At 34.6% G+C, this 23173-nt stretch overlaps 1 protein-coding gene across 1 annotated transcript in view; it reads right to left on the bottom strand.

Moving 5' to 3' along the window:
* Positions 1-677: 677 nt before the first annotated feature.
* The window catches only part of LOC150095887 (rap guanine nucleotide exchange factor 2-like), a 455329-nt gene continuing 432833 nt past the window's right edge, over positions 678-23173 (bottom strand). Inside the window, exons 28-31 of the mRNA XM_090409556.1 lie at positions 21413-21565; positions 19338-19430; positions 16150-16332; positions 678-2163 (exon numbers count right to left, since the gene is read on the bottom strand). Coding sequence (XP_090265682.1) covers positions 2132-2163; positions 16150-16332; positions 19338-19430; positions 21413-21565 — 461 coding nt within the window. The 3' untranslated portion in view covers positions 678-2131. The remainder of the gene's footprint in view (positions 2164-16149; positions 16333-19337; positions 19431-21412; positions 21566-23173) is intronic.

The following is a 23173-nucleotide window of genomic DNA, read 5'->3' as shown; positions in this document are numbered from 1 at the left end:
GTTATTCCTATTATTGTTTAAACTACTGTACTGATGATGTCCTAAGATACTTAGGATGAAATATTTACAATTAAATAATTTTCACTGTGGTTTAATATCAAGCTTACTTATTCTGAGAATAAGTAAGCTTGATCAGTTTTTGGAAGGCTTCTAGATGAACTAACAATTAAATGAATGAAACTTTTTTTAAATATCGAAACCTGTGGTGAGATCATAATTAAAAGAATGGATTTGTCATGCATCTGAAAAAGAGACTGGTGATGGGAAAAGCTTGATCCCCTCCCCAACTCTAATTTTTTTTCTTTCTTGCTGAGTGGAAGTTTAACAGTGTTCAAAGATGGAACATATTTGAATGACAAATTCCTGAACACCTTAAATTAGAGCTATGAGAATTTAAATAAAGAAAATGCAATATTCAAAAGGAATAATGGCACAAAATACATCATTTATTCTGAAAGGCAGCAACCTACTGATGAAATGGGAAGGATAGCTTCATTATCCCAAGTTCTATCCTGCAATACTTCCCGATATGCAAACTGATTGTTTCTCTAATTCCTGTTTATAGTATGGTGGAGCACATTTTTTTTTTTTTTTTCTGTATACTGAAAACAGTACAATATCTTCTTATAGTAGTGTAAATATACCCTTTGTGCTTAAGAAAAATAAACCAACATAAGTCCATTTGGTCATGTTTATATTTTTAAACACACTAAAACAGAATCCAAGTACTACCATTTACTGCTGAAGCACCTCTTACAGAGGAGTTATCTTATTTACATGATGTTGCCAGCTTGGTGTAGACAAGACTTCATATCACAAGTGAACCAAGCAATTAGGGAGGTTGTTGGAATAATGCCAACAGTAACATCGAAGTATTTTTTTTAATTTTTCAATATGCTTACCACCAGCAGGTTACTTAAGTGAATTTACATAAAATTATTATTTTTTTTTTAAATGACAGGATACAAAAAATGTTTTTCCTAAAATTATTTCTGCATTAGGAAATGTAATGCAAATTGTATGAACATTTTTTTTTAAATCACAAATTTGTCTTAAATATAAACCATAATGATAATGCCAAAATGATATTTAAATTATGTTACCAATAATGGAAAATAAACTCACAAAAGTTACCTGCTGATAATATGATTTGTTATTTCTTATTCTGATAAAAAAATTCTACAAAAGAATAAAACAGTTATTCTTTCACCTATATATAGGTGATTCAAAGATATTTTTACAGAACATATACAGAATCATTTTGTGAAAATTCCTTAAATAGAAAATATTTCTACAGCATTCTCTTTAGTTAATTGAGACCATCTAGAGTATTTCACAAAATAAAATATCGCTATAAACAATATAATTCCAATTCTTTTCTTTGGAAGAATATACAATATTTTATACATAACACAAAGGGACTAAGATTCGGCAGTTCCACCATGATTCTTGACCAAGAACTCAAACATGAAGGATATAGAACTAATCCTCTGAAAATCAAACTGTTTCAAAAACAGGTTTCGAGGGAACAAGACACAGGAACTGGCTATTTGGAGCAACGTTTTGTTTCCTTCTTTTGTCTCACTAAGAGTATTACAAATATCGGCATTAAATCTCATACCCCCTTGAGATTTTTTTTTTTCAGGACAGTGCAGCACAGCTGCAACATGTGGTACTTTTACTTCACAAAAAGAAAAAAAAATTAAAAAAAGTAAGAAATGCAGTCTGTATTTACACTATATTCTTCAGGTACAAAATGGTTGACATGCAATATCCAACATTAACACATACACTTTAGATCCAATCACTTTCATCACAAAACTTTTGGAGGATTCCTAATGGGTTCCTGTGATCATGGATAGTTTCTAAAACTTATGGTCTTTGAAGTAGATATACACAAACATGTACACAAACAAACATTAAGATCTTTGGTGAAAAAATGATTTGAGGATATTGGATGAATGTCTTCTCCTGTGCAAGAATGTAAAGGTTTATTAGAACTTGAGAGCACCAAACAATCTTGTGAATGAAATCAACTCTCACACAGGATTCTGAGATTCATGGACTAGGATGCAAATATATATATATGTATATATATTTTTTGCTCTAAAATTTGTTTAGTCACCACGCATCATACAGCAGAAATATGAGCTGGCTCTTCTCCTGAAAAAATGAAGTGTTTATTATTAGTATAATCAATTCTGAATATTAAAATTTAACTATTTTAATTAAAGCTAACAAACTTTAGCCCAAATCAAGAAAAAAATGAAAGTATTCATTATATCTAGTGTTTCAAAATTATTTGATTTCTTCTATTGAGATTGTCAAGACCATATGCAATCATAAATACAGGCCTGTTACATCCTATGATGGTATATTAATTCTGAATCAATAATTCATATCACAATTAGCAGGGATTGCTTCACTCAGTTTAATTAATATCAAATATTGTAATAAGAATCCTATTAATTTTAAACTTAAACAAATTTTACAGAGGCTGATAATGGGATGCCAGTTTAAAGGAGGAAAAGTGTAAAGATGAAAAAATGACTAGGTATGGATTTATACACCAAGACACTGATAAAGCAACAGATTTGAGGGCAGGAGTGAAGTTCAGGGAGCATACTAATGCCCCACCCCCAAACATCTGCAGCTTCATCAATTTCTTGGTGTAGTACATATCTTGTCACATTTTCATTACCAAATCTACATCTTTACACTTTTGTAAAGTAGCATGCATGGAATTACTTTGTTATTGAGGAACACACTAAAAAGTAGAGATGAGGAATTTGTCATTCATCTTTATAAGGGCCACACCGAGATTACTGTGCACAGATCTAATCAACTGGATTTCTTGGGGATGAGAATATCTAGAGGTAAGTGACTAAGATTGTGAGTGGTCTATGGAATGATTCCTGTGAGGATAGATTGATGATTTGTGAGCTGCAAAAGTTAGTTGGTAAACAGAAATGTTTCCATCACTTGGATCGAGGGAGCTGAGCAAGAGGTCATCTCAGGAAATTGAGTCAAGTGTTTATTAGGGCATCGGGATGTTTTTATGCTTAGAGAAGAGTGGAATGGATGACAGAATCACCTGTGAATAGTGTTAGTGAATGCGTTTTCAAGGAGAAGTATTATGTGGATAGTTAGTGCAGGCCTCGAGTGAGGAGGCCTGCACTAACTATCCAAAGATGGGAAAAAAAATGAATAAAATTCATTTATAGAATCCAGAGCATACAGAAAGCTGCGCAAAAGCTACTTATTGAACTTAACCAGCCGTTCTGTTCGCTGTGCCTCCCTTCAGTAAAACAACTTCTGAACATAGGTAAGCATGTCGAAAACCTCGAACAGCACAGCAATGCTTTAAATGAAACTTTTACCTCCAAAATACATGCAGTCAAAGCTAAGCTGGAACAAATTGAAAACTAGTGCAATGCAAGCTCTACTTCGCGATCTAATCGCATCAACGGTAAATGACTTGATGGAGGCTAAACACAAAAAACTCAACGCCATCCTTTTAACTTCCAGACGGAAAATCATTACAAGAGGACATCAACGAACTAGCTGAAGAATGCAACATCGATCCTAAGAATATCGTCAGGTGCCATTGTTTCGGGCCTATAAATAAAAGGACGGACAGAATGAACTTTACGCGCCTAGTAAAAGTGACTTGCGACACGCCGACAAGCACATCAAAAATAATAACAGCTATCAACAAGTTCAAAGACATCTGTCTCCAATTGCGCATATGTGACTTATCATTTACACAAAGGGAACAAAGATGCCAGCTTCGAAGACAACTCGAAGAAAAACATCAAAATGGTGACAACAGTTGGACCATCGACTACAGACAAGATAAACTAGTGAAAAAACCAAGTGATGCTACTAGCAGGCACCGCATAGGAAATGTGCAAGACCCATGCAGTCCAACATATGACTCACAAAACCCTACACATCCACTTCAACATCCGTGGCCCAAACTCCAACCTGAATAGTGTCCACTACCACCAGTCTACCAAACCCCACCTATTCTTCCAGGCAGAAACTCAAATCTCAGCTCCCCCCAGCACCACTCATCTTAACCTTCCAAACTACTCACTCTTTCACAACTTTCGCGCTAAGGGTGGTGTCTGCGCATACATCCACTCTGACATACCTTGCAGAGAGCACCCAACCTAGAATTACCCAACTTTGACCTTCTTTGGTTGAAAATATCCCTTTCCCACTCAGTCCAATTCATCTGCTGTCGCTATTGCTCCCCCAACACAACCAACCACCCTGAGCTCTTTAATTTCCTCTCTCTAAAAAGACTTTCTCCAATCCCACTTTCCCAACAGCAAAATTATTCTCCTAGGAGATTTTAACGTCCACAACACTAGCTGGCTTTCCTCCTCCACTTATAGAGATCTATAACTGAAGGAGGAAAAACAACCAGAATAACAGATAACCCAAACCACTCTCCAAACACCCTAGATCTCTTCCTCACCAATGAGAGCAGAAAAATACTATCCAAATTAGACACAAAAAGTCTCCTGGCCCTGATGGCATTCCCCCAATTGTTCCGTAAGTTTGTGCTCCAGAACTAACCCCTATCCTATGTATACTACACTCTCTTACTCCACTGGAATATATCCCATAAACTGGAAATTGGCCTATATTCAGCCCATTGCCAAAAATGGTGATAAGTCACTGCCATCCAATTACCACCCTATCTCGCTTACCTCAGTCCTCTCAAAAGTAATGGAAAAAATCATCAATTTCTAACTCCTATACTATCTTGAAAACACTCACCAAATAAATGACTGCCAGTATGGATTCTACCACTGCCGATCAACAGGAGATCTACTCGCATACGTCACCAATCTCTGGAAAAATGCTATGGAGAGGTTTGGTGAATCTCAAGTGGTTGCACTAGATATCTCCAAAGCCTTTGACCAGGTCTGGCACAAAGGCCTACTAGGCAAACTACCATCATTCGGTCTGACCCAGAACTTCTGTAGTTGGATTGCTAGCTTTCTGTTTGAACGTGCACTGTGTGTGATGGTGGACAGCTCCCTATCCTCTCACCACTCAATTAATGCTGGGGTCCAACAAGGTTCTGTCCTCTCACCAACCCTCTTCCTGCTATATATCAATGACCTACTGCAATCCCCCACCAGAACTGACTCCTATCCTATGTCACCTATATATACTCTCTTACTCCACTGGAGTCTGTCCGACAAACTGGAAATTGGCCTATATTCAGCCCATTTCCAAGAAGGGTGACAAGTCACTGCCATCCAACTACTGCCCTATCTCGCTTACCTCAGTTCTGTCTAAAGTAATGGAAAAAATCATCAATTCCCAACTACCTTGAAGACACCCACCTAATAAGCAACTGCCAGTATGGATTATTTTGCTGCTGATCAACAGGCGATCTGCTCACATATGTCACCCATCTCTTGACAAATGCCATGGAGAAGTTTGGCGAATCCTAAGTGGTTACACTTGATATCTCCAAAGCCTTTGACCTGGTCTGGCACAAAGGCTTACTAAGCAAACTACCATCATTTGGTGTGACCCAGGATTTCTGTAGTTGGATTGCCAGCTTTCTGTCTGGCTTGCTATCCTCTCACCAATCCTCTTCCTGCTATATATCAACAACCTACTTCAATTGACCTCCAACCTAACACACAGTTTTGCAGAAGACAGCACACTTCACCCCTAGCTTGCATTTGATAAGCCTTAGCTTTCACAACTCATCTCAATCTACAGAACATCAACCACCACCACCACCCTCAACTCCGATCTAAAAGCCATCCTACAATGGGGTTTGGATAACCTCATAAATTTCAAAGGCAATAAAACCCAGTTCTGTACTATTTCCCATAAAAAAGAGCCATTTTTTTCCAGTATCCTTTTTGACGATACCCAAATTTCCAGACAGTCTGAGATCTCGCTTCTTGGAATCACCCTCACATCAACATGACAACCATTGCATCCTCAGTCTCAAAAAAACTAGGATTTCTCTTTCGCTCAAGATGTTACTTCACCCCCAAACAGCTGTTAACATTATACAAATCACAAATCCACCCAGCTATTGAATACTGCTCCCACATATGGGGTGGGGCCCCTAAAAGCTCTCTCAAAATACTCGACTTAATACAGAGGAGAGCAATTAGACTTATCAATGATCCATCCCTTACCAACTCTCTTCCCCCTACTTTCACACAGACATATGGCCTCTGCAGTATGTATATTCTACAAATATTTCCATGGGAAATGCTCATCTGAAATAACATCAATAATTCCTCCACTCAGTACAAAGCTCATTGGAACACATGCAGCTGCTGCACAACATCCCTTCACAGTACACCTAGAAACAAACAGAACAAGTTTCTTTTCCTCTTCCTCTATCCCTGCAACTGCTGCACTGTGGAACAGTCTCCCACCTGCTGTGTTTCCCAAGGAATACAATTTAAAGTCATTCAAATCAAATGTAAACAAATTCCTCCTTTCCCAACCCACTACCCATACATGGTACTAACGTACTATAGGTTGACCAACCAACCTCCTGTATATGGGCCCAACATAAAAAAGAAATAAATAAAAATTCAGGTCTGTCTCTTGCCATATCTTTCAGAAATACACAAAGGTAGGAAGCAGTAATTTTACAGTCTGGCATAGATCTGTATTATTGAATGCAGGACAATTAAGTGAATGGCATACAATTCTGGTAAGTGTGTCAAAATTATTGCAGCCAAGCGTCTTATGTTACAGAAAGGATGCTGGTTGGATATGACTGTAGTCAGATAAAATCAGATAGCACATGTGTCAATATCAGATCACAGAAAGACCTAGTATGACACATTTTCTGGGTCTGTTTTCAATCGATCCAACAGCAAACATTAAAGGGATAGCTGGAGGAAAGGCCTGATTTGTCTCTTCCATGTATCTTAATGTGACACAAGAGGTATGGTTATGGAATTAAAATACATTTTAGTGTCGTATGTGGAAATTTAAAAGTGGGGAGGAAACCCTCTCCTTTCATAACTGCAACTGTTTGTTCATCCATGTTCTTCTGGGCAGTGGACATTGCCTCTTTCAAGCAACGTCCATGAGACCTAGCTCAATTCAGTTGAAAAGCCCTAAAGTAAAGGTTCTTCATATCCCAGATGACATTCCCAGGTCTTCTCAATGAGCATTTTACAGATCTAATTGGTGAAATCAAAAATAAATAAAATTAAATATTGATTTATTCTAGATATGCAAATATGATATTTTAAGTGCAGTAGACAAATGGCAGGTTTGACTGCATTAAAATGCCTAAAATCCATAATTAGGAGGGGCAATCTATCTTGGATGGATGCAAAAATGACAATTATTTCTCCTTGCCACATGCAGATTCTTCATAAAATATAGCTTTTATATATATTTGAATAAAACTATTAAGTTGGAGCAGTGCTAGGACATATATCACTTAGCCATGTTCCTGTATCAACATGTTGTCTAAGTGTGTTTAATTTTTAGTTATACCATATGTTATCAAGAACTCATAATCAGTCCAGACATTTATTTTTTTTATATTATAGTGATTTTGCTATAAAAGAGGTCAAACGCATTACAGAATTCATCAAAAATCCATTTTATGTGTGTTATTTGTGATAAACTCTTCACCTCTGAGTGACTTCAATTTTGCAATCATTACAGAAAAACTTAGACATGATGAATCATTCAAATCATGTCTCGCCAGGGTAGCAACATCAATCACATACAAACTCACTGATAATATAAAGCGCTGCAGCTGTAAAATTGGTGTTACTGATAAAAAAATAATATATTGTGCAGTTTCTGTTGCCACTGGCTACATGATTTCTGCACAAAAAAACAGATGAATCAGTACACAGGCTATTTATCAATCTCAGCCAGCCCTTCTATTCACTGTGCCTCCCTTCTGTAAAACAGCAGCCAAACTTATGCAAGCAAGTCAAAATCTTCGAACAGCACCTTAATACTATGAATGAAACTTTTTTCCTCCAAAATTCGAACACTGGAAGCTAAGCTTGAAGTAACTGATGATCAGGGTCACAATGCAAGTGCGCCCTTGCCCACTAATGAACTCTGTGACCTAACCGCATCAACAGTACATGACTTGATCGAGGCTAAAAACAAAAAATTCAATACCGGTATTTTGAACTTTCCAACGGAAAATGGTAAATCACTAAAAGAAGGCATCAAGAAATTAGCAGAAGAATGCAACTTCAATTCTAAAATATCATTAGGTGCCATTGTTTTGGACCCATAAATAAAAGAAAAGACAGAACAAACTTTCCATGCCCCATAAAAGTGACTTGTAATACACCAACAAGCACATCTAAATTAATAAGTTCAAGGACACTTGTTCCAAATTGTGCATGTGTGATCAATGTGACTTAACATTTGCCCAGAGAGAACAAGGATGTCATCTTCGAAAACAACTTCATAACATAAAAATTGAAGGAGCCAATCCCTACTCCCTCATCCCCACAAAGTTCTCACAAATAAATACCAGACTATTACAGCATTCAACAAGTAATACCTCTCCTCCCTCCCTCCCAAAATACACCTCCTGTAACAAGTTTACAGTGGATCTTTTAAGAACTTTATCTCCCACTTCCAAAGCCTTTTAAATTCAGTCTTTAAGCTCTTGGAAACTCTTAAGAGATTCCTAGCAGATAAATAAGAAATTTTAGTGTTTAGCTTTATATAGTCAGCACTTAAGTGCTGACTATATAAAGGCCTAAATCGTTTAGAAAGGCCTAATCTTTTCATTTTGTATTATTACTGTTTTATAAAAAAAAAAAAAAAAAAAAAAAAAAAAAAAAAACCGAGTAACAATTTGTTTAAATTAAAACTTTGTGTAATCTTCACAGCAGGTATTTACAGATTTTGGAAAATTTGCTTGAAGACTACTATTAATGTATGAAATCAATGCCAAATTTCAATTAATGTCTTAAAGATATGAAGTTCCTTTCCCATGTTTAATTATGGACAATCGATTTAGTTGTCTTAATAAAAGCTTTTTTTTTAAAGCAGTAAAAACACCTAAACTGACTGTCCATAATTCTTATATTCCACTTAATTTCAATTCACAATGTGGGTCATTCAAGTCTTATAACAAAAAGTTATATTCTAAATGTTGCTCCATCTTTTTTTTTTAAATCATTTCCACACCAAGCTTTTGCTGTCATATTCTAAGTTTATAAGCTACAGAACAGGGAAGTAAATGCAGCATACAGCTGCATCTACTTAACTATACAGTCACCATCTCATCTGAGTTGAAGCAGAAATGGTGGCAAACAGTACTGCCAAAGTATGCTATATAACAGCAACATAAAGAAAAGTAAAAACTCTGAAATATTTATGCTGTTTGAACAACCACCAACTCATTAAGGGTCAGAAATGAAAAGGGACTCCATGTAAACTATCCCATTTCATTGTTTCTTACTGAAGAAAGCAATTAATACATAAGTTATTAATAGGAATAACATACAATTAGAGCGCATGCTTACAATGGAATTCCACGATGCATGCATGCAGTAGCATGTTATAGAATTAAATTAAAATATATATCTGATAAAATCGGATATAATTAGAAATAAATTAAATTAAAATAACACACAAATTTATTTTATACAACTAGGGATGACAAATTTGTTATTATATCTGGATACTTCACATGGAAAGAAAAAAATTTACAAGCAAGAGGAAGGAACAGCAATGGGCTCTCCCTTATCACCAAACTCAGCCAACCTTTTTTCTGGAATACCTCGAAGAAAAAATTTTCATGCTTGAACCTAAACCAGTACAGTAACGAGGGTATGAAACGCCCATGATGAGTGTCTAACTTGCACCCCCCAACCTTGTAAAATGTAACAAGTTAAATTTTACTAAATGCAATATATTAAATACTTACTATTAACCCCATCAAAATGAGTTGCAGTGTGTTGCAGAATTAGTGTGTCTAAATTGGCGACACTCCTATACCGTACGTAATAGGCATCTCCAAAAGTCTGTCAAAAATTATGAAGAAATACAAACTGGCTGCAACCTACAAACCAATCAACCAGATCTATAATTTGCTACCTTCTCCTAAAGACAAACTCTCACCTTTGATGCTACCTAACGTTTATGAAGTTCCATGTTCTTGTAAGATATCTTACTACTGACAGACAGGAAGATCTATTAGTAAACGCATCTCTGATCATCAAAACAATATCCGACTTTGCACAACATGGAGTTGAAAAATCCAATGGAAACACACCAAACTTCTACATAGATCCTTATATAAACATGAGCATTTATTTAAAGAAAGTGCTGAAGTTTTACGTAACACACCCAATTTAAACCGTAATGACGTTCTTACTATCCCTTACTATAAAGTCTGGGAAATCTGGGAATTCTCAATTATAAAATAAATTTATGTACAATAAACCCTCCTATAACACAGTTTCCATATAACGCGGAGCCAAAATTGCGACAGCCCTCCTATAACGCGGAACTCTGATAATGTGGTTTCCGTTCAACAACATTCCATCAACTTAATTGGTTTAAGAAGATTCTCTATAGCATGAATTTATCTATGTGTTAAATTTTTACAGTTGAAATTAACGGGGAATTCCCTTCTTTTTGGTGAAGGTACATCACCATTTTCCAATTTCAGTTATCAGGGAATTCCCCTTTAAGCAAAGAAACGATGCGAGATTGTTCATAGTGCTCTGTTTTAATGCTTAAAATAGACTGTATGATTGGCTGTTGCGTATTTGCGTGAATTTTTTTTTTTTATCCAATAGCGCTGCCGAACTTTCGCTGTTGCAACCACCCACTTTGTCATCAATTTTAAGTGCAACTTAGTAGGAAACTGTCTGTAAATCCGTGCAGATGTACATATCACGATTAGTGTTCAATAAAGTGCCTTTTGCTCGCTTAATTTGTGTTATCGTAATTGGACAACATTACACAATACTGTAGGTAATATTTTTTATTTGTTGTAAAATAATTGTTAACCCCAGGTTTGCATAATGTCAGACACAAAAGAAACAAGAAAACAGTTAAAAAGAAAGTTTATATCTCTTGAGGTCAAAATCCAAATTTTAAATCGTTTAAAGGGTGGAGAAAAAATATCGTCTGTTGCAAAATCAATAAATTTGAATGAATCTACAATTAGAACCGTAGAGAAAAATGCGGAAAAGAAAAGGAAAACTATGGCAGGTGGCTGTCCGTTAGGTGCGAAATGTGTCACCCGCGCGCGAAACATTAATATGGTTAAAATGGAACGAGCATTGATGATCTGGTTGGAAGACTGTATAGCCAAAAAGATTCCAATGAGTGGAAATCTTATCAAATCTTACACAGAACGAATCAAACTGATTAACAAGTGATTTTACTTACTTCCAAGTTTCACTCCACGCGGTTCCCATATAACGTGGTACAAATCAATCTGATTCGTACTAATTCTGAGTTTCTTATAGCGCGGTTTCCATATAACGTGGCATGAATTAACCTGGTTTGCACGTTAAATCTGAGTTTCTTATAACACGGTTTCCATATAACGCGGTATGAATTAATCGCGTTATAGGAGGGTTGACTGTATGTCATTTTATTTTAATTTAATTTATTTCTAATTATATCCGATTTTATCATATATATTTTAATTTAATTCTATAACAAGCTACTGCACGCATAGTGGGATTCTATTGTAAGCATGCGGCTCTAACTGTATGTTATTCCTAGTATTGTTTGTAATAACTATACTGATGATGTCCTAAGATACTTAGGATGAAATATTTACTTATTAAAAATTTAATTACTGTGGTTTATGTGTGAATGTTTAGTCATCAACTAGTCAATTTACACATTGATATAATTATATCCGATTTTATCATATATATTTTAATTTAATTCTATAACAAGCTACTGCACGCATAGTGGGATTCCATTGTAAGCATGCGGCTCTAACTGTATGTTATTCCTAGTATTGTGAAAAGAAGCTTTCTTTCATGAAATCTTTTCTTGCACACTGCATATAACCTATTAATAAACAATTTATAGAAACCATTTTTTTACTGCTTTTAAGCAGTGCCAATCAATGTTCAGAACAGAATATTGTTGATAAAGCATAGCTTGTGATTATGCAAATTTGGAACATTTCAGTATGACACAGAATTAGCATCTACTTATGTCTTTTCTTGAATCACATAAAGGAAATAAAATTCTGAACTCTGCAGTACCACTTCCTTAGTTATCAAACATGCTGTGTGATTTGAACAATTATTTAATGCTCAGAAATATCATCTCTTATAATGAATGTGATTTGGTCCAGTCTTTAAAAAATAAACTTTGCTTCTAAAGACTGCATTTGGTTTTTGGCATTGATTACATGTTTATTATTATTATTACTGTAGCCTTCCTACAATGAGTCTTTAGACTTCATCTCCATGAGTCTGAAGACAAATTGTGAGGAGGTCCACACTAACTGTAATGCCTATCATAGCTCTTGTTAAACTTGTTTGCCAGAAGGTGAATAATTCTCTTCTGCAACTCATTCCACTCATTCACTGCTCTCAGTGTAAACAATGTCCAGAATCCTTAAACAACATCCAGGGATAGATGTTGAATGAATGAACATTCAACATCTATCCTAATTTCTGCATACTAAAAGCCTTTTAGTTAAAAACCTTATATCTCCTCTTGCCCACTTAGAAGCTAAACTTGGTAAAAACACAGACTAATATATTCTCATACACAGGAAAAACCCCATAAATCAGTTATTCAGTCACTCACCTCTGAATCCTCTCCACTTTCACTTTCCCAAGAAACCCAGGCAACTAAATCTGTGCACATCTATGGCCAAATCAAAGCCTATAAAAAGGATAACCTTCTTATCCTTGTATGTCAGTGTCTTTCCTAACATCTAAGTTTCTTAATATTTGATATTCTGTCCACTTCTGCAACTGAACTTTAACTCTACCATCACTGTCAAATCCCTAGCCTTCAATGTACTACAGCAATACCATCAACATAATACACACCTTACAATCTCTTCATCCTGAAAGTGCGTCATATTACACTGCCATGTCAAACTGGCAACCATTATCTCCTGGATTATTGCTAAGATTTCCAAATTTGGTAAACAGTTTCTTGTTATTATAACTTTAATTGACAGTGTTTTCTTTCCTTTATTATTATGTGGTGATAAGTATTCATTATAACAAAATTATGGAGAACGTGTTAGAGTAATATCACTAAAATAAAATAATTACTCAATGTTTCAACCTTCATCTGCAATATGTGTACATACACACACACACACACACAAGGCAGATGCATTAAAATTCACTACCATATGTTGCAGCAGTATTAATTTTGTAAATTGCTGATCTCAGCCTGACTTCTCTATGTAGATATGGGCTGAGGTTATACAGGAGACTCTTGCTTTTATAACACTGGTTCCTGGAAACTGTCATTAAGAAGTTGTTATAAATTAGAGTGCCATTCTTGGAAATACAATTTCAACTATAATGCCATAATACAGTATAAACTTTGTTGATTCTTTAAGAAGGTGTTTATTGGGGGAAAGAGACACAGGAAACTTGGAGACAGGTTCCGGCACTTTTATTCCAGATTCATGCAAGCTTAAAATTTCATTTTAAGTAAAGCACTGTGTTAAATTACAACAGTCTTCTCATGACTTTGGTAAGAGCATAGAAAATAAATAAATAGAAGAAAGAATACTGTAAAAGGAATCAGAGATGATAATGATGACATAAAACTGAAGATAAAAATATTCTAGATGTCTGGAGTAACTGCTTTGAAAGGTTATATGAAACAAGCAGTGGAAAACTGAACATGGATGCAAAAAAGTTATCAAAAACCTAACACATAGAAAGTCAGCTGAAATGGATGATATCTGACCAGAAAAGCTCAAATATGGAAGTATAAAAGTTTTTAAAATAGCTACCTGCATAATTCAGAAGCCTTGATCAGAGGGTCAAATTCTAGAAAATCTGGAGTAGATCTTAAATAATACCATGTATAAAAAGGAAAATAAAACTGAATGTGAGAATTAGAGGAATTTCCTTGCTGAGTATTCCTGGTAAGATGCAAGTATATTTGAGAAAATGCTAAGAGAAACTGTGGAAACAAACAAGCTGGGTGCCAAAGAGAGATTGTCAGGATCAGATTTTCACTTTAAGCAGTTATGAAATCATGGGAATACAACACAAATCTGTATTTAAGTTTTGTAGATCTGGAAAAGACACACAACAAGGTGCACAGGGAAAGTCTGTTCAAAAAACACTACAATTATATTGCTTAAATGGAACATTATAATCGGCAATACATAATCTATATTTCATTTGTAAATCAATGGTTAGGATTGAATGCGGTACAGGAAGATGGTTTCGTGTTAATTCAGATGCGAGACAAGGGTGCACATAATTTCCACTGTCATTCATCATCAATGTGGTTAACATTATGAAGGAAAGTGGTATTAAGCCTACTATCAAAATTGGAGATGTTCATTTCAGCTCGTTATTTTATGCAGATGATGTTATACTCCTAAATAAATCCAGTATAAGTCTGCAGGACTCTCTGACCAAACTGAATAACTGCTGTCATAAATTTGGTATGAAAATCAGAATAAAAAGACAAAAACAATAAAAATAGGTAGAAACACTAAAAACATCAACAACATCCTGAATGGAGAATCTATATAGAGAACAAGTAAAATATTTCAGTTATTTAGTCATGATCATTAGTGAAGATGACATATAGAAATGGACAAAAAAATTAGCAAAGCTGGTATGGTAAGCAATCAACTGAATAGATTTACAGTATATAATATAAGAGAGAAATTAGTCAAAACACTAACTGTATATACAAGACAGTATTCATACTAATTTTAACTTGTGCTGCTAAGGGCTAGGCTAGAAACAAAACACTTGATCAAAGACTGGAGATTAGAGATATGAGAATTCTGAGAAAGATTGGGGAGTGAACAGATAGCATCAATGACAGTATCATATTCAAAATGAGGATATTAGGAAAGAACTTGACATCGTAAGCTTTCAAGAATGTGTTAGTTGAGCTAATTTCAGGTGGTATGGTCGCTTAAACAGAATGAGAGAGAAAGAGAAGGTTATCAAACAACTATTCCTTGCCAGGATGGTAGGGGAAAAAAAGATCCAGAGGAAAACCTAGGTGGAATGATACAGTAAAATGTGTCTTAGAAGATAGAAATATAACATCTGATAATATTGGAGTCTTGAAGATGAGATTAATTTGGAGGAAAATTGTTGATAGGAAATTAGGTTCCATTATCATCATGTGACCATGTATGCATTTTTACATAATTCCAAAATTCTGCTCTAGAAACCAAACATAGAATGTTTAAGTTAAGGGATATTACATCCCATATCGTTTCTTAGCCAAATAAGAAACTCAAAGAGTTTCATGCCAAATATAGTAGAAACTATATAAAGTTTGGCGATTCCAAGCGTAAGCAAATACCTGGATACTGCAGCAACTGACCCTTAAGGGAGTGCAAGCTGAGGCAACTCATGTCAAAGGCAGAGCAAGCTCCAATCACTATTCTTGATATTTACCCATAATGTGAACTTAGCTCCTAGGAGCTGTATTACTGTTCTACATTATGAGAGAAGGTCACTACCCAGACCAGTTTCAACCTTTATTGAGGTCTCATCAGTGAGTAGGTAGACCTAGTTAATATCAAGTTTGTAGGGAACAGAACTTACAACCCTACTATGAGTATTGCCGAGAGGTGTCCTAATAAATTATTAGATATATGAAGAGCCAAAGGCTTCAATTCGGTAACATATGACTTGTTTAAGTTAAGGGATATTACATCCCATATCGTTTCTTAGCCGAATAAGAAACTCAAAGAGTTTCATGCCGAATATAGTAGAAACTATATAAAGTTCGGCGATTCCAAGCATAAGCAAATACCTGGATACTACAGCAACTAACCCTAAAGGTAGTGCAAGCTGAGGCAACTCTGCACGCTAATGGATTCTTGTGTTTTAGCAATTAAAAATATAATAATGGAATTTCTCTTCAGTGCTAATATTATTCACACACGTTTTGTTTAATAAAAATATACAAGATATCTACCTTCTTTCTCCTCCTCATCTTCCTCTTCTGGATCAGTTGCTTCATTACTATAATATCCAGATGACAGACCTGTCTGACTTTGGCTGCGACCAGAAACTCTTTTTGATCTCGTCATTTGGCCTCCAATGCTATCAACTGACCTGTGCCGGTGTGGCTCTCTAGATGTAATAGGTGGATGGAAGCCTGAATAACAAAACAATGGAAATCTGAATTATTTGAGGATAACAATAATTTAATTTTTCAAAATAAATATCAGTTAAGGTAAACTTAGCAGTGTTTTACCATTCCTGCAAAGATTGAACTCAAGGCCAATCTTTGCATTATTAATCAGACCAGTCATGCTTTCTTCTTATTAAATGTTACCTCCAAACAAGGAGGCACATTTATTTTGGTAGTTGCAAACAAAGGATTTATATCAGCTTAGTGTGACAATATGGTAAACTGGTGAAACCACTGCATAATATAGGAAAAAAAAAAGAGACTGAATTCACATAAGCCAAAATAAGGATAACATTTTCTTCAACAGCCTCAAAAACAGTTGTGTAGCTAAGGTTTTGCAGCCCGGGGCAGTCCCCGGGTTTGCCGCCCCTCTCAATACACACCAAAAATACTACAAAAAGTCAAAACGACGTATAGGGAAATAAATTAAAACACTATGTTTAATTTTAACATTCTAAAATGTTATTTTTCTTGCTTTTCTGTTAGCAAAATCGTCGTTGACATTAGCGAAGTCTATTTCATAGTAATGTAGGTAATTCTTAATCAATTTTATTTAGAAAAACTCCCCTCACAACTAGCAACACTTACAGCAATTGTGAGGAAAATTTGGAGTAGTATTATAATATTTGGAAATGAGTTCTGGAGACTGTATTTTAGAATTAACTGCAAAAAGTTCAAAAAGGTTCAAAGTGCTGCCCAGGGCAGACAGCCCCCCCTTATAGCTATGCCTCTACTCAAAAATTATCTCCAAGGGATCAAAGCGATGTCCTGGTTGGCCGAGTGGATAGCATACTCTCTCTCCAATCAAGAGGTCGCAGGTTCAAATCCTACAGTGGGCATGGATGTTTGTGACTGTCTTTAGATGGAAAATGAATTTCAACATCCAGTGTGAGACTACCACCCTGCTTATTGGAGGACTGAAGTGGTGGGAAAAAAAATTTGTGTTTGGTCTCTATAGCAGGGTTTCTGGGCCATGTGAAAATAAAATAAAAAATTACAAAAAATATATCTCCATGAAGTATGCAGACTTACATACAGAAAGTAAAGTTATTCTAAAGTGATTCAAGACACAAGAAGAACATAGTTGCAATTTCAAAATGCAATTTCAGTGTTAATTTTTCTCCCATGTAAGAACTTTCATTCAAGAGAATGAAAGTTCTAACATATTCAAAATTCTGAGAGATCAAGCTCTGAGCATTTTGTCTAAAAAGGGATAAAAACCACTTAGAACATATAATTAAAGGAGGTAATGTAGTGAAGACATTTTAATGTTGTAATGAAATATATATTAGCACTGCAAAGATAAATTATACTGATTTCATGTATTAATTTTATGATTATTATTTAAAGGCCTCTGAAGACTCAATCTCATAACTCTCCCAATGGCCACATAGATGAAAGATATATTAAATAATTTATGCCTCATATCCATAATATTTTCACTATCCAAATGTTATTTCAGTTTCAATAAGCACTTCACATCCACATAATTACTGACATGTAAACATATCAAGGTCATGAGTTAAATGGTTATTAAGTTAAGAAAAATGATATTCTGGGATATGTATCTGCATGCAAGTTGATTTGTAATTTAGTTTCAGTCTTAAGTTAAGAGTTAAACCACTTTTGATTCCAAGGTGTAATTTACATCAATTTCCATATACATCAGAGTATGGGATACCAAGCATTTGCAGCTCAGTTAGTATATATGAGTCCTTTGGTTGGAAAGACCTGGGTTCGAATCCATCTACAACGTAAGTAACCTTTATCAGATCTTTTCGATCAAATGGTGAGTTAGCTGTTCTCATACAGAAGTAGAGGGTGTTTCTCATCCCTCAGAACAGGCAAACAGTCCCATGAACACAGTTCTATAGACATAAAATACTTATCCCTAGAGGAATGCATCAGAGGAATGGCAAGCCAGCTGCATTAAATTGCCTAAACACCTGATCAGGCAACTCAATCCATCTCTGGTGGAAGAGAAATTGGGATGGACACACAGGATACTATGATTAACAATTATCCTCTAAATTTTTCCTTTACTTGTCAGCACACCAATATATCTAGATTGTGATTTTCCTCTGGGTCTTTTTCTTACCATCTTGTCATTAAATACCTGTTTTGCTAAACTTTTTCTCTTCCGGATTGAAAGAGAGAAAATAATAATAATGAAAAAACATAACAATTATATACAATTGAAACATTATCCAGCAAATAATGGCCATATTTGACTTGTATAGCACAAAGCTAGCTGGATACTGGAAAGTCGTGGCATATAGTGATAAATCACAATACATATACACCTTTTTCAAATTAGAATGATGTTATAGTTATGGCAATTTCCAGGAACATGTTGCATCAGGGATCGTAGCATCCCTTCAAATATGATGGGGGGGGGGGCTGGAAAGTTCTGATAAACACCTAGACAAAAATGACAAAACAAAACATGCTAGCAGCAGAATTATGAAGGTAACTTATATTCTTATGTCCTCGTATGTTCTTTCTTCTGGTTATACCATTGCTTTAATATCATTTTATGTTCTTTCTTCTGGTTATACCAGTTGCTTTAATATCATTTTTGTTCTAAGTGTTTATCAGAACTTTTCAGATCCCCACACCTCGTATATCGAGCAGTAATGTTATAGCATAGGGATATTTCTCCAAGTTAGGACTTGGAACCATTATTATAACTGATATAAAAATGAAAGTTATATTGAAAATCTAGAAAATTTTGTACTGCTTACTATGGTGGGTCTCAAAAAATAATTCAGATGAGTGCTATCATAAGATTCTATGTATGTCATACATTCATATTTCCCCCCTCTCCTCCCCCTGACTCTTAAGTGCTAATTTTTAGCCAATAAAAATCATATCATTTTTCCAATTTTTTATTAACTTTTTTTTTCTCACAGTGAAAATAAACAATATAAGAAGTGTGGTAGAAACAGAGATGAGAAAAAAAAACATACTACTTTGGCTTGGTATAGGTGGTAGAACATGAACTCCATGAGAAACAGCAGGACCATTCGACCTCATCTTCATAGTTGGAGAATGGGGAACAGCTAGGAGCAAATAAATAAATATTTGAAATCTGGACTAAAAATAGAAAGAAAAATTTTAAAGCTGATAATCAAAGCTAGATACAAAACCTAAATAACTGAGCAACTTGATTTTGCAAACTTATCTCAGATCTACAAATTATTAGATAGTATAATTATAAGAAAGCTATAATAGAATTTAGTAAAGCAAAAATAAATTTTCTCATCGAGTATTAAATCCCAATTAACATATGAAAATTATTCAGTATAAACCTGAACCAAATCTGTTCATTCAAGATTAATGGCATTTTTGCCACAACAATTACTATATTCATACTAGCTGAAGTATTAAAAAAAAACATATATAATATATTTTATATGCTAATACAATATCTGGAATTTTCAAATTTATACATCAACCTTCATTTCTGTTCAAAACTGCCATTAACAATCTTTTCGAATAATGCAGTTTTTGTCAAGATATTAAATCTTTCTTGCTTTGATCATTTTTTCTGGGAATTAAGGACATTAATCCTGTACAGTGATGTGTAATCTATATGATCAGCAATATATTTTAACAGCTTCATTAAGAATATATAAAGTAGAAACTTTAATTTATATATGTTTTTTTATTTTTTGTCTCTAAAGACTCTGAATTATCACAGTAAGATTTAAAAGCAAAGCAATTAATAGTGGATGATTGCAGCAATAATTTTTACTGAACAATACCACTTTAAGGTTGGCAAACAATTTTAAAATCAACTACAAATCTTTTACAAAAATCTCCACTTTTGATTACTTTAGAAATATGAGACCTGCTTTCTTTTCTTGGAGTGGTGTGCATTCAAGTGAAATATTCAATAATGTGGACAAACAAGACATGTACATTTACTATGTGAAAATAGTATATATATCAAATTTCAAATCAGAACAAATTTGATCACTGACTCAAATGGGAATATTATATTATCAAAGCTCAAAGCCTGTCTTACAAAAAACTGGAAATTCAATTGTGACTTAATGAAGTTTGCGATTAAAAAAAAAAAAAAAACTAAGGAAGAAAATCCAAATCTTCTTTGGACACTAGTTGCACCAATTGGTTATGTAATGGTGTAACTTTGTTTTTAATCTTAGTCACTAAACCTCACCTTTATTTACAACCATGGAAAAACTGCCAATGTCATACTGGCCTTATAATATGTGGCTTAATGAATATCAGCAAAACAGCCGTTAATTAAAAATAAATTTACTGCTCATATTTCCTTTCAATAATTGAGGTAAAATGACCAGTTAAACATGGCTGCATCCTCTGGATACAGGAATCACAACAAAGCATTCCATATAGGGGAAAACTATATCAATGTGCTAAGTTCTCAAGTTATCCTGTTTGCAACTAATAATCAAGATGGCTAGTTTTTGCTCTTTTAGCATCTGCTGAAAGATTACCAAAGATCATTGGCAATCTTGAAGTTAGGCTCCAAAAAACTATCATTTATAGTCTATCATCCTGTGCCTGGACCAAGAGATCAGCTTAAGAGTTTTGTGCTCATACTTAGTATGATTGTGTCCTGATATTTCAAATCAATAACTGAGATGAAATATAAGTAGCAAGTTATCGTTGACAATTGTATTCCTAAAATCTGTTAAACCTTCATATGAATATGTGAAAATGAATAGGCAAAAAACTGCAATTATTAACAAAAATTAATAATTTTTGTTAATAATTGCAGAGCTTCTGACTCTGTTGAGTCGAGTCAGCTCCGCAACCCCCTCGAAGGAATATAATTTCAGCTGCTTGGATTCGTGTCTGATATATATATATATGACAGTAACCATTTAAGTAGTTAATATGGAGACACTTAAGTAGTAGCCATTCGGTTACTTAAAGAACGTAAACTAACTGTGCGAGTTTAATTGTGTGCAATTAAAAAATATGTGATGTATTCTAAATCATATACATACTGATCAAATGCTTAAGAAACTATAGAAGATTCAAAATCACTTACTTAAGTGAGATCGACGTTGCTGAGGGGGAGAATTAGTTGATCCTACAGAGCTATTACTGTGGCTATCTAAACTGGCAGATCCGTGGCCAGAATCAGTATCATAGGCATGATGAGGATGGCTACTTCCCACACTATCTGTGGAAGTTACTGATCCTGCAATATTGATACTGATATTGTTACTGAACAAACACAATACATTATTATAATTAAGTGCATATAATTATTATTTCATTGTGTAAGGAGAGTATAAAAATCCTTAATTAGCATACCAAGTGAAGTTCTTTTGGCTCTTTTATGCAACTGTCATCTCCTATATATAAATACATGATTTTTATGGCTGAGGAAACTTCACAGCATAGTGTGAAGTTTTTTCAGCCAATTTCAGCCTCATTTCTCTGTTACTATAATGGTGTCAACTGGGATGGCCAATGAGATTTCTGTGCCTCTTTTCCCATAGTATGATTTTCTGTTCTCCTGACCAAATGATGAAATAATTCTAACCACTAACAAGTCCTGTTCTCCAATAAGAGTGCTCAATGCAGTTCGAGTTAACACAGATGAAGCTATTTTCCTCTCTTTACACTCTTGGGACCTTTCCTGAGCAAAGATGTCCCATCCCCACATCGTCATGATGATTGCATGGGGATGGGGAAGGGTAAAGCTCACAAAATCATTGGAATGATTTTGTGAGTTATACCAGAAGTAGCAATGCTACTAACAGGGCTTCCCAAGCTGGACAGGTTACATGGAAGGGATTAGCTGAAGAGAGTTAGGCAGGGGCTGACAACCCCATCTTGTAAGAAATCAACTAGTCGTGGAAACAAGTACCATGTAACCTTCATTGGAAATTTAAATGGATATCAACCCTAGCCTTAAAATAATGGCTAAGGTTGATATATTTATTGTTTAGTAAATATATCAAATAGGTTCATGAAATGTGAGAAGCTTGTACAGAGTTTGAGTATTTCAAGAAATTATACATGAATTAAATAGATATAAAATGGATATAGTAGTAACACAAGAGACATGGACAGGAAAAGCTAATTCGAAGAAAGACAACCTTTTGCTATTTTATGGTGGAAACAGCTCTGATAAACATGATTTTGAAACAGGTTTCATCATCAGGAAAAAATTGTGATCATCTCTGATTGAATTTGAAGCTTTTAACGAAAGAACAAGCAAGCTAACAACAATAACAGTACAATCAAAAGGGTTCAAGGTAACCTTCATTAATGTACACACATACACACCTACAGAAGAGGAAATAAAAGAGGAATTCTATGAAAAACTAGACTTAATCTTCGAAATAATTCCATAACAGAATATAATCATTCTATTATGATATTTCAATGCAAAAATTGCAAAAGAAGAAATCTACCTTATATATATATATATATATATATATATATATATATATAATGATAAGCCTTTTTATGTCACTTTTTTGAAACATTTTGAAACTCAGGGGCTACCCTGAGTGTCGAGTCTTCAAAATTTGAGTCATCAGAATTCAAGGAGAACTGGCCTACCAGTCTGTAACACGGGGGAGGGGGGCATATCCCTCCTAGTGTATAAATATTATTGGAAACCAAAGCCTTCATGAAGAGACAAATATTAATGAGAAAGAATTTATTTGGTCACAGCCAGAAATTTAATATACACAAACAAACATGGAAATTTCCTGATGGACATACATATAACCAAACAGACCAAATTATAATCAGTAAAAGACATAGGAATTGCATTCAGAATGTCTGGAAC

Source organism: Typopeltis vanoorti, chromosome 19, assembly GCF_054136105.1.
Source record: "Typopeltis vanoorti isolate ZY-2024b chromosome 19, IOZ_Tvanoo_1.0, whole genome shotgun sequence".
NCBI lineage: Eukaryota > Metazoa > Arthropoda > Arachnida > Uropygi > Thelyphonidae > Typopeltis > Typopeltis vanoorti.
This window is presented reverse-complemented; position numbering and strand designations above follow the sequence as displayed.